General features: G+C 46.3%; 1 protein-coding gene across 1 annotated transcript in view; it reads right to left on the bottom strand.

Moving 5' to 3' along the window:
- The window catches only part of STOM (stomatin), a 30,756-nt gene that overhangs the window by 6,167 nt on the left and 11,826 nt on the right, over positions 1–12,763 (bottom strand). Inside the window, exons 2-6 of the mRNA XM_020893596.2 lie at positions 10,204–10,307; positions 8,430–8,502; positions 7,213–7,295; positions 3,982–4,185; positions 2,688–2,822 (exon numbers count right to left, since the gene is read on the bottom strand). Of these exons, the coding sequence (XP_020749255.1) occupies positions 2,688–2,822; positions 3,982–4,185; positions 7,213–7,295; positions 8,430–8,502; positions 10,204–10,307 (599 nt within the window). The remainder of the gene's footprint in view (positions 1–2,687; positions 2,823–3,981; positions 4,186–7,212; positions 7,296–8,429; positions 8,503–10,203; positions 10,308–12,763) is intronic.

Below are 12,763 nucleotides of genomic sequence, written 5' to 3'. Positions count from 1 at the left end.
AGCCCAGTAATGCAGAATTCTATTTGACTTCCTTTATTTTTCCTTGTAAAGGGAAGTCAGGCGCTCTCTTTCGTAACTGGTGAGCATGTTTGCAGAGGAGGCTCAGTCCTTCCTGGAAAGAAGGCAGTGAGGAGCACAAGCAATTCAGATTTCCACGGTCACTAATCAACTGTGTGATTCTGAGCAGATCACATCACTTTTTTGGGATTTGATATTTTCATCTGAATAGTGGGATGGCAAATAAGTTTCATTTTCAGGGCCAATTTCAAGCAGCTGCAGGTTGTTACCTAGAGTACATCAGGGCTGCCCAGGTGGCACTAGTGGTAAAGAACCTGCCTGCCAACGCAGGAGACACAAGAGACGTGGGTTCGATCCCTGGGTTGGGAAAATCCCCTGCAGGAGGAGATGGCAGCCCACTCTAGTGTTCTTGCCTGAAAACTCCCATGGACAGAGGAGAGGAGCCTGGCAGGCCACAGCCCACAGCAGGGCAGAGAGCCAGACATGACCGAAGCAAGAGAAAGCCCGCACGCACACCTGGAGCGCTTCAGCAGCATTCTGAGGTCGGAGCTCAGAGCGAAGCCGCGCTGTGGTCAGTGATGGCATGGGAGCTGGAGTGGGACAGGCAGCACCTGGGCAGGGATTTGTCACTTTCAGAAGAAACCCCTGAGGACCCTTGGGGCGCCAATGTTCTGTGTAGTCTATGTATGATAAATTCTATTATTCAACATGGTTTGGAAACGGGGCTTTTGGTTAATGACAGACGTAAAAGGGATCCCTGATTTTCAAAATAACTAGATTATAATGAGGCATATTGAATATCATTCTCATTGATACAATTTAATCTTCTAAATAAAATATCATGGTTTGTAGAGAAAATACTTGAGGGTTCTGCAGTATCAGAAGCATCAATTAACACGTTGTTGTTTAGTTGCTCAGTTGTGTCCAACCCTGTGACCCCACGGACTGCAGCCTACCAGGCTCCTCTGTCCATGGGCTTTTCCAGGCAAGAATACTGGAGTGGGTTGCCATTTCCTTCTCTAGAAGATCTTCCTGACCCAGGGATTGAACATGACTCTCCTGCTTGTCAGGTGGATTCTTTACCACTGAGCCACCTGAGAAGCCCAATTAACACATTAGGAAAAGCTACAAGTTCTGGTTAGTAAAACATTCTGGAGGCGGTGTGTCAAATGAATCTATTTGGTGCTGGCTAAAAAATTAAGAGTGATCCATCTGTGGCTTCGGAGAAAGCAATGGCAACCCACTCCAGTACTCTTGCCTGGAAAATTCCATGGACAGAGGAGCCTGGTAGGCTGCAGTCCATGGGGTCGCTAAGAGTCGGACACGACTGAGCGACTTCACTTTCACTTTTCACTTTCATGCATTGGAGAAGGAAATGGCAACCCACTCCAGTGTTCTTGCCTGGAGAATCCCAGGGACAGGGGAGCCTGGTGGGCTGCCGTCTATGGGGTCACACAGAGTCAGACATGACTGAAGCGACTTAGCAGCAGCAGCGGCAGCAGCATCTGTGGCTTACAAGGCATCCTAACAGAAGGGCAGGGTTCTGTGGTGAGTCAATTATCACCAGCTGCTACTGTTTTCTAATAACAACAAATTGGTTCACTGCTGGTATCTTGGGAGATCTGTCACGTCCATGGCAACTGCTCCCATGAAGGCTACCCTCCTTTCTCCATCCATTCACAGGTGAGGGGTTGTGGGACCTTTTTAGGATCTTTGATTGAAGCTGGATCAGAGAGAATCACTCTGGTGTGAATTTGGAATGGGGGCTGGTCTGTTTCCCACAGCATTCAGCTGGGAGACACGTGCACTTGAGAATCAGACCTTCTCCCCCTCCAGCTGTCTGCAGTGAGACGTGGCCCAGGATGTGGAATGCCTGCCTCCCCTGAGGCTGCCTTCTGGTCTCCAGCTTTGATTCTGGTGAGGCTTGACTTTACTTCCTACTCTTGGGTTTGGTAAGACATCCCTATGAACTCATTTGAACGTATCTTCTTTTCCAGATTCACAAACATTCCCTCAGCACCGCCCATGGATGTCACACACCCATGCAGGGTTAAGACACAGTCAGGGATGATGATTAAAAAAAAAGGTGGGGGGGAGCAGAAATCAAGGAAAAAGAAGTGGAAAAAAAAGAGCAGAGAAAGGAAGATGGAAACTGTAAGAAGGAAGAACTTGGGAAAAGAATGAAAGAGAAGACAAAAATAAGGAAGGAATGAATGTACGCAAACTGATCAGACAGGCTGTTCACTCTGAAGTCAGACTGTTAGTGTGTCCTGAACAGAGGACTGGGAGAATAACGCAGAGGATAAGCAGTTCTAACAGAAGGAGGCAGCGATCTATGTACTGGTATTCCCAGGAGATGTGGTTTGTATAAAAGCGAGGTGAAGAGCAGTTTGTACTGTAACTCTACTTCTGTAAAATAAACAAGCCAGTAGACTAACAGCCTAGTCAGCTAAACCCCAAATGAAACTCTGGAGGTATTAACATATACACTAAGCTGTTAAGAGTGGTGGCCTCTGGTGGGAGGGGGATATGATGTAAAGTGATGAGGCGAGCTTTCATCTTTACTACTTTGGGACTATTTTGATTTTTATAACCAGCATGTTTTACATTGTATATTTAAAAAGAAGACTCAACAGGACAAACAAACCACAGAAAAACAGCAACGCCACCTTGGCTCGGGCCTCCCGGGACGCCTCTGCCTCCGCAGCCATGGCTCTCTGCAGCTGCACGGGGAGCTTCACGTCCTTAATCTCCACTCGCTCCACTTTTATTCCCCAGTCGTCAGTGGCGTCATCCAGGGTGCTCTGTTAGGAAGAGAGAAGGCTGGCTGGAAACGTTCACCCTCGCACAGGAGCCTAAGCAGCTGTGTTTGTTGGGATCTGGGGTGGGTGAGGTGCTGGTGGAGGACTGCAGAGAGAGAGCTACCCATCGAGGGAGGCAGGACTGCTGGGAAGCTGCTCTTGATTCTGCTACTAATAAGCTAATGTGGGGTGGCAAACGTTTTCTAAAAGAGCTAAATTCCTTCAGCTGTGTCCAAATCTTTGCGACCCAATGGACCGTAGTCCACCAGGCTCCTCTGTCCCTAGGGTTCTCCAAGCAAGAATACTGGAGTGGGTTGTCATGTCCTCTTCAGGGGATCTTCCTGACCCAAGAATTGAACCTGCGTTCTTATGTCTCCCGCATTGGCAGGCGGGTTCCTTACCACTAGTGCCACCTGGGAAGCCCTAAAAGGCTTAGACAGTGATTACTGATTTTCAGTCTCTGTTGCAACTAACTCTCCCTTGCAGATTAAAAGTGGCCATGGAGAATAATATACCAGTCAATGGGTGTGGCTGCATTCTAATAAAACTTCACTTATTGAAACAGGTGGCCAGAGAGCTCCTGAGCTAATGTGCATCTGTGTGAGCCATGGTACTTTGTGCTTCAGCCTCCTCCCTTCACAATGGCAGGAGTGGAATCACACTACTCTATTTCATATGGTTGCTGGGGGTATCACATAAGACCAAAGAAATCTACACAAATAGTAACAGCTCAGATGTATAGTTCTTGACCTTTTTTGACCAAGTCAGATTTGATTCATCTGTTACGAAGGCAAGATTGGAAAGGGTAAGAGTTACAAACGAAATCATAGGACTCGCACAGAATATGGCTCTAACTACACCTGCCCTGTCTTGCAGAATAGCCTCTGAACTATTATGTTAAAAGAAAAAGGCTAACACTAGTTTTGGGGGAAAAAAATATACACTGGAGGGAATTAAAAACCAATGCATGCATTGGAGTGTTATTAACCTATAACCTACTTATGTGAAAAAAAATCCCCTTCCATCAAGTCTGGGGAGAGTTTTCTACGAAGCAACAAAGGCCAGTGATTCTCCGAGCTGACTTAATGAACAGTCCTCTAGTGCCCGTGGACCCGATGCCTCACGCCCCAAGCCTGCAGCTGAGCCGCACCAGCGGCCTCACCTGCATGTTGTGTGCGATTTCTTCCCTGTCAGAGAGGATCTGGGAAAGGTTCTTGGTGCCCAGGACGTTCCTCAGGGTCGTCTGTGCCAAAAGACGGGTTGCCGAGTCAGCGTTGGTGATGTTCGCCACAGCCAGGGTGGCGTTCTGCACGCGGTAATAGACCACGCCGTCCACACTGATGGTAACGGAGTCCTTCGTGAGGATCTGCGGCACAGGGAGGCAGCGGGACACCCGTCAGTCTCCTCTTTAATAGAACCGTAGGACTGGTATTCCACTGAACGTCTCAAAATAAGAGCTGATCTGTTTAGTAAGTGCTATGGACTGAATGTTTGCATCTCCATCCCCAGTGTGTTGGTGTTTGGAGGTAGGCCCTTTGGGAGGCCATGAGGGTGGGTGGGATTGGCACCCTTACAGAAGAGAACCCAGAGAGACCCCTCCCCCTTCTACTACGTGAGGACATAACGAGCAAACAGTGATCTAGGAATGAGGAGGTAGGCCCTCATCAGACACCAAATTTGCTGGTGTCTTCACCAGCACTACTTCAGAACTGTGAACAATACATATCTGGTTTATAAGCCACCTAATTTATTACAGCGGCCCCAAGGGACTAAGACTGCGAAGTATCAGACTGTTCACTGTGTCTTAAAAATTTTAATAAAGTACATTCATTTACTATTGATCCCATTCATTAATTTGATCATTCAACAAATACTGAGACTTAGTCACAATCAGTAGCAGGCACTGTGCTAGGTTTTGGGGATAAAGGTATGAAAAACACTAGTTCCTACTTTCAAGGAGGTCAGGGAATCAAGGGACGCTCTAAGGGACAAAGATGGGACAGTTGTAGGTGGCAGGGGTGAGACACAAACAGTCTTGAAAAAGGAAATAAAAATTTCCTGAGGATGGAATAAGAGTATTCAAGGCAGATAATAATGTGTGAAAAGGGGCAGAGGTGCCAGGGAGGCCCTGTTTGATGAACTTTAAGTAGCACAGTGTCACTGGGACAAAAGAAGAACTGAGCTCTCTCCACAGGGCGAAGTCAGGGTGAAAGTGTGTTTACAGGGTGCTTCCTAAAACGGTTACAGGACACAGACCCAGGCTGTCACTGCTTCCTGTCACGTTCAGCGGCAGAGTCCCCGGCCTGGTGCAAAGCCCTCTGGCACCTGCCCTCCAGCCTCCTTCCTCCCCACCCCTGCACACGTCCTCCGCTGGACGTGGGGCTCCCACACACACCACGCTCCATGTCCCGGGCTTCCTGCAGGTGTTCCTCTGCTAGGACGTCCCCCCATCTCTCCTCCCCGCAGTGTCAGACGGGGATGGCATCGAAGACACAGCTCAAGTGTCCTCTTCTCTAGGAAACTCACCTGCCCCCCTCATCCCCTCACCCGTTCCCCGCAGTGACGTGCTCTGTGGACACCACTACCTCCCTGTTCAACCACGAACTTCCTGAAGGCAGTCTGTCCTATCTCTAGCACGGGCAGAGTGCTTGGTACACAGCAGGTAGTCAATAAAACGAGAGATGGACTAGACTGAAACATGGTCCCAGGGACAGGGAGGGAGGAGTAGTGTGGGAAGGTCAGGAGACCTCAACCACAGCTCCAGCTCTGCTGGTTCCTCCTTCGGGAACCTCCAGCAAGGGTTAGACTGTTTGACTTAGCGATTCCTCATCTGTAAGATGGGGCTACTAATACTGCCCAATTCTACACAAATTTCTTTGAAGGTCAAATAAGATGTTTGCAAGTGAAGCCATTTTGAGAGTGTTAAAGAGCTATGTACATGGAAAAGTCATAAAAATGACAATAAAAAGCTATTCTGTCAGGCATCAAGAGAGTTAATTCTTTTTTTTCAGTAACCTAAAAATACTTCAAATTTGGAGAAGTGAGGTGTTTGTAAATAGATACACAATATATTACCATCTTGTGTGAAAGTTAATTTTTTCCCATGATGTGATGGAAAATGTAGGTCATTTCTAAAGGAATTTCTGCTACAGAAACCGCCACGGCTGGAGCTTTGTAAAGTTGCAGCCTCTCTATCTACTGATTGTTGTAGGCAGAGTGTTTATCTTCCTTCATAACAAGTTCACAGGGGATCAGAAAAAGGACTGCTTGCCAAGTTTCAAACTGCTCTGCGTTCAGGGAGCAGCTGGAAGGCAGAAGCTTACGTGATCCTGCCAGATGCCTGCCATGTTTACGGAGGAAAGTGCCAGAACTCCCCGCTACCCTGAAAGGGCTCTTTCTGAGAGTCAGCCTTCCACACAGAGAATACAGACATGCTCTCAGTCTTGCTTTGACAGGTAAAAATGGTTTCTGGTGTCACCACGTATGTGCAGATTACAAAGTCTCACCTCACTAACTACTTGGCTCAGGGCCAGCAGGGAAGCTTCTGAGTTGGTTTCTGGATTTTGTGACCAGGCTCCAGCACTTTGCTGAGGACCTGGCCTCTGGCCAGCAAACACCAGCAGTTTTCTTTGGTCCTTCCCTTCATGTTTTCAGGCTTTCTACCTGTGACGGTCATGATGCTTCCTTAGACACAAGGGCCAGGATGGCCATCACTGTGTCAGGGGCTGGGATAGCATGGAGCTGGGTGGGAAGCCTTGATCAGGGACTCTGAAGGGCTGGCTTGAGTCCTGGCCCTGCCCCCATAGTCAGGAGGAATTCCTGTCTCACTCCGACCATCTACTTTCTCGGATTCTGCTGTGAGCTTCAACGGTGAGGCACTGTGAAAAAGACTGAAATAATTCCTAATATAAAATATCTTATTCTTATCTAAAATACCAAATGGGCAGTTTCTAATTCTTTGGCTTCTAACCAGTTTATCTAGAATACTGTCAAGAACTGTAAGAAGAATGTTCTATCAGAAACCCAGAGAGAAGTGTGGAAGGGAGAATATTGACGACAGTGGTAAAGGTAACATTATACATTACGGTATGTTTTGTAATAATAATAAGCACTTTCATAGCACTTACTATTTATCAGCCTCAGCTCTAGGCACTTTACATAGAGCGTCTCATTTAGTCCTCACAAGAACTCTATAGAGTAGGTCCTGCTATTCTATTTTACAGATGAGGAAATGGGGGCATAAAGAGAAGTTAAAGAACTTGCTGGAGGTCACACAGCCAGAAAACGCTGAGGGCAGCAAGGCTCTCCAGCTGTGCTGTGACCACTGCCCCCTGCTGCCTCTCCACGCCAGGCCCATGACAGCTCAGTCACCCACAGCAGAAGACAGCCTCACCTCCTGAGGAGGGATGTCAAATGAGATGGTCCTCATGTCCACTTTGATGAAGCTGTCGGTGCACGGCAGAATAAAAAACAAACCTGCAACAGACACACCCGAGGTCAGAGGCACACCGGCATCTCCCCTCACCAGCTCACTGTGCCTTCGGTTCTAACAGGACCGGCCCCATTAACCGCGAGAAAGCAGTGCCTCTCGGTGGATGAGCTGGAAGCCAGGAGTGTCATCCTTGACTCCCGCTGCTTTCTTCCCACGTCCAGCCGTCCCCACAAGACCTGTGGGTTGCGTTTCCTTACTCCGCTTTTACTGTCACCCACTTGCTTTTACTTACGATGTTTTTTTTTTTTTTTGATCATCCCACACAGCATGTGGGATCTTAGTTCCCCTCGGGGATTGAACCTGAGCCCACTACAGTGGAAGCGTGGCGTCTTAACCACTGGACCACCAGGGAGATCCCCGTTTTCACTTAGACCGATGCAATAGCTTCTTACGTCATCTTGCTGTTTCTTCCAGTTTGTTTCCTACAAACAAGCTGTACCAGGCCCTGCACAACCTGCCCCTGTTCACCGCCTCACCAGCCCTCTCCTCCCACCCTGCACCCTGCTGCGCGGGGCTGCTTGCAGTTCATGGAGCCTGCAGTGGTCTTCTCTGCACGGCTCTGCACTGTTCTGACCCTGGGGACACCTCTCCTCCTGGGCTCACCATTTCCTGCCAAGCAGTCACCTCCAGAAAGCATGCTACCACTTGGGGTCGACACTCTTCTCTGGGTTTCCACAGCCCTCGGTGACTTCTTGACATAACATTTACCAAGTGGGATTCTAACTCTCAGCTGTTTCCTCACTGTGTCCCACCACCAGGCAGAAAGATCCTCGAGGGCAGACTCTGCTTTCCTGTCCCTTGAATTCTCAGAGCCTAACTCAGTGGGAGCTTAACTGAAGTGTGCCGAAAAGAATGACTGGAAGCATCTATTTCAGTAGGGATTCTCACGCTCAAATTTCGATAGCTGCAGCTATTCTTGGCGTAAAGATAATCTTATCAACTCAAATAGGAAGGGGAGGGGAGAGGCGGGAAGGAAGGGTAATTTCTGGTAAGCTGCACTGCTTTTGTTGCACAAATTCTGCCGTGAGAAGTCTCCTAAGTCAATAGAGACCTTCATGAAGGAAATCACATCAGTAAAAGGATGAAGTTTGCTTTCCAGACAAAATGCAAGCACTCACCAGGTCCTTTGGCTCCTCCTTGTAAGATGCGACCCAGTCTAAAGATGATGGCTCTCTCATATTCTTTTATGATCTAGATTAAAAACACAAATCATAATTTAACATGAGGAGTACAAGTAATTACATGCAAAGCTTTTGAAATATTATATTTCTCCTCTAAACAGGTGAGATGTTTATAATACCAGATAACAGCTACAGGCAACATGGTTAATGTTTAATGACCTTTCCCAAAATAACCAAAAATTAATTACTTTTTCTGTGGATTATAAAAGAAGTAGATACTCATTGTACAAAATCTGGATAGTATAGAAAGAGTATACAGAAGCAAATTCATAACTTCACTCCTCAGCTGTTAACATTATTATTCAATTACTCATGCATTGTCAACACAGGGGAAAAAAGTTAACATCCTCATAGTCTGTCTTCTGGTTCCTTAAATTATAATAGTAACTTATTTGAAAATTCTTAGAGCATATTTTGTCTTTTTAGGAATATGTAAGTGACTGTCATTTATCACAGTATTAATAATTTCATGGCAAATAGATGGGGAAACAGTGGAAACAGAGGCAGACTTTATTTTTCTAGGCTCTAAAATCACTACAGGTGATGATTGCAGCCATGACATTAAAAGACATTTGCTCCTTGGAAGGAAAGCTATGACCAACCTAGACTGCATATTAAAAAGCAGAGACATTACTTTGCCCACAAAGGTCTGTCTAGTCAAGGCTATGGTTTTTCCAGTGGTCATGTATGAATGTGAGAGTTGGACTATAAAGAAAGCTGAGTGCCAAAGAATTGATGCTTTTGAACTGTGGTGTTGGAGAAGACTCTTGAGAGTCCCTTGGACTGCAAGGAGATCCACCCAGTCCATCCTAAAGGAGATCACTCCCGGGTGTTCATTGGAAGGACTGATGTTGAAACTGAAACTCCAATACTTTGGCCACCTGATGCGAAGGGCTGACTCATTTGAAAAGACCCTGATGCTGGGAGGGATTGGGGGCAGGAGAAGAAGGGGACGACAGAGGATGAGATGGTTGGATGGCATCACCGACTCAATGGACATGCGTTTGGGTGGACTACAGGAGTTGGTGATGCACAGGGAGGCCTGGCGTGCGGCAGTTCATGGGGTTGCAAAGAGTCGGACAGGACTGAGCGACTGAACTGAACTGAGCTGAATAACTTTATAGAAGAAATAACCAGCATAGGTGGGACGATAACCACATGGCCAGGTGTTGTGTTAAGTATGTAATTCATTTATTCCTCACAACAGCCCTATAAGACAGATGTTGCCATTTCCTCCCATCTGACAGGTGAGGGAATTCGGCAAAGGTCACACAGTAAACAGTAGCGCCTGCAATCACACCTCAGAATCCTGACTATGGAGGACTTTTTCTCACAGGATTGTCCTGCATCCCTGAGTCCAGAAAATTTTAGATGGTGATCCCTACTTTAACCCACGGGAAGGACTAGATAAAGAAAATTAGTTACTTTTTGGCCGCACCCCAAGGCATGTGGGACCTCAGTTCTCTGACCAGAGATCAAACCCACGCCCCCATGCGTTGAAAGGTGGAGTCTTAACCACTGGACCACTAGGAAGTCCCTGAAAAGCAGTCTTAAAATTCCATTGTAATAGGTGGCTAGAGTAAATTTTTCAAGAGATGAAGGGAAAAGAACTATAGGTCAGTATGGTCTCTCTTACACACACACACACCTTTCATTGGCTTATGTACTTATGAGTTGACCCCTTTCCAGATGTGAATGAAATCTTTTTTACCTTTATGCACATCCATATTGACAGTGGGAAAGTTATAACCGTGAACAAGAATGATGCAGCCACCAAAATCCATCCACAAACACCGAGGCCTGCACTGGGGCTATCTGTGAAAACAAAAAAACATACAGGTCTTATCACCGTTCTTAGCATGATCCCCCCATCTGCATCCTTGCCATTCACGGAACGTCAGCTGTTTACATGGATTTTCCCATCGAACCCACATGAACACCTTGGAGGGGCTAGTGCTACTCTCCCTAACCTTTATTATGTGATGAAGTGATAACACTTTTAAGATCCATACCCAACTACCAAGGTTAAGTTTAGTGGCAAAATCATTATAATACTAAGCAGTAAGTATAGATACAGTATCTGTTCAGAACATTTTGAAAAGACAAGAATAGGAGCAACTCATACTACACTGTTGGAATGGAGGTGAAAGCAGAGTGGGGTGGGTAGGCGATGGTGGCAGTTGTTAGAGGGGCTTCTTGCAGGACGTGATGGTTAAGGAAAAACCAGTGACAAAGAAGCGGAAGGAGGATAAAAGGCATTTAAGCTGAGGGTACAGAATAATTAAAGGTGAAAATCATACGATTTACTGTACAAGCTCACGGAGGTCCTCTAAAATACCTGTAAAACATCTCACTAGGTATACGCATAATTTATCATCCATGTTGGTTCTGATTTCTTACTATTATGAAAATGCTATAATGAACATCTTTGTACATGGTTTTCTTCTTACATTTCTAACAGTTTACCTTTTCTGTAACATGAAATTGGGTTTTCTTTTCTTGGCTTGTGGGATCTTAGTTCCTCGATCAGGGATTGAACCTATGCCCTTGGCAGTGAAAGTGCAGAGTCCTAACCACGGGTCCATCAGGGGATTTCCTGAAATAGCTTTTTGTCTGATCACAATGATAATATTAATACATGTCCCACTCCAAATAGTTTAGAATAGTATAGAAAAGGAGGGAAAAGTTACTCAATTCCAAGATGATAAATATTCTTCCAAATCCTTTTTGTGCATGCACATTTTTCAAAGTAAATACATAAACTTTGCAACCTATTTTCCTCCCTTCTAGGTGTTGTCCTTTCAGGTTCCTTTTCAGGCTTTGTTGCTACGCATTTGTGCTTTTTGTGTTTTATTTTTTTTATCAATTAGTGGTTTAGTTGCTGAGTCGTGTCCAAATCTTGCAACCTCATGGACTGTAGTCTGCCAGGCTCCTCTGTCCATGTGATTCTCCAGGCAGAATACTGGAGTGGTTTGCATTTACTTCTCCAGGGGATCTTCCCAGCCCGGGAATCAAACCCAGGTCTCCTGCACTGCAGGCAGATTTTTCACCAACTGAGCTTCAAGGGGTCAAGGAGTTTTTATCAATCACACTTGCACGAAGTTAAAAGGTCAAATAGTTCCGCAAGACGAGCGCAAAGAGGGCAGTCCTCCACTCACCTCTTCCGATTTCTTCTGTTTAAGGCGAGTGCTCTCTCAGCCGTGTATTGTGGTATTTGACTTACCCGTTTCTAAATAACACACTAGTTTTGTTTTTGCTTTTACAGTTTTGAGCTTCATCTATTGAGTTCCTACCCCTCCCTCACCACATAAAGATACCTATCCTTGGAGTTTTATAAAAATATCAAATTTTATATTTCATAAATATGCAAATATGATTCCGAGCTAAGCCATGCAGTGAGGCGTAATTTGTTTTTCACTCAATTTACTGATTTCTTTTTTCTGGAGTCACTGTCCTCTTTTATTTTCCCTTTGCTTAGTTTCCAGTGTACTTAAGGTGCAACTTTCTTCACTTGTCCACACCTCCTTTCCACAGGCTCAGGTATTCTATCCACTTCACCTTCTGAGGAAGCAGCTCGGAGCCGTGTCTGGACTGACTCTTGTTCCTCTGCCGGCCTCTCACTGCTGTCCTGGAAATCCTCCTTCTCTCCCTGAGCTGCTTCCTACTCTCTGTATCAGATGGCTTCCTGGTTCCTGGTTTCCTTTTTGTGGGGGACAGAGGGCCTGAATAGGCTCAGGGATAGATCCCTGTTCTTTTTAAGCACGGAAGGCTGGTCTTTCCAGAAGCTGTTTTAATAATGAGGGAGGGAGGAGGGGTCACAGAAGAAGAGGTAGGCCAGGCATGGGTGATTCCTTAGATCAGAAGGAGCGATTTAGACGGCAGTGAGAAGAGGTTCTGAATAAATAGGAGGCCAGGCAAGCAGCAGTGACGGCTGGGAGCCCAGAGCAAAGACAGACACATGTGAGCACCCAGGTCAAGTGCTCCAAAACCTAAGGTGAAAGACGAGGAATATACATGAGCACTTTGGTTTGGTTTTGGCCGTGCCATGTGGGATCTTCCCAACCAGGGGTCAAACCCGTGCCTCCTGCAGTGGAGTCTTAAGAGTGGCCAGGCAGGTCCCTACCTGAGTCCTTTGGTTACACGTGACGTTGTAGCTTTCTGATCCTGTGTCACAGTGTGAGTAAACGTCCTACAAGTGACCTAAGTTAACCCTGGAGGCTTCTCAGGTATCTCTTTGAGGGGCACAGACATGCTCAGTGAGGTTTCAGGCA

This window comes from Odocoileus virginianus, chromosome 31 (genome assembly GCF_023699985.2).
Source record: "Odocoileus virginianus isolate 20LAN1187 ecotype Illinois chromosome 31, Ovbor_1.2, whole genome shotgun sequence".
Lineage (NCBI taxonomy): Eukaryota > Metazoa > Chordata > Mammalia > Artiodactyla > Cervidae > Odocoileus > Odocoileus virginianus.
The sequence above is the reverse complement of the archived record's forward strand: the minus strand, read 5'-3'. Positions and strand labels throughout refer to the sequence as shown.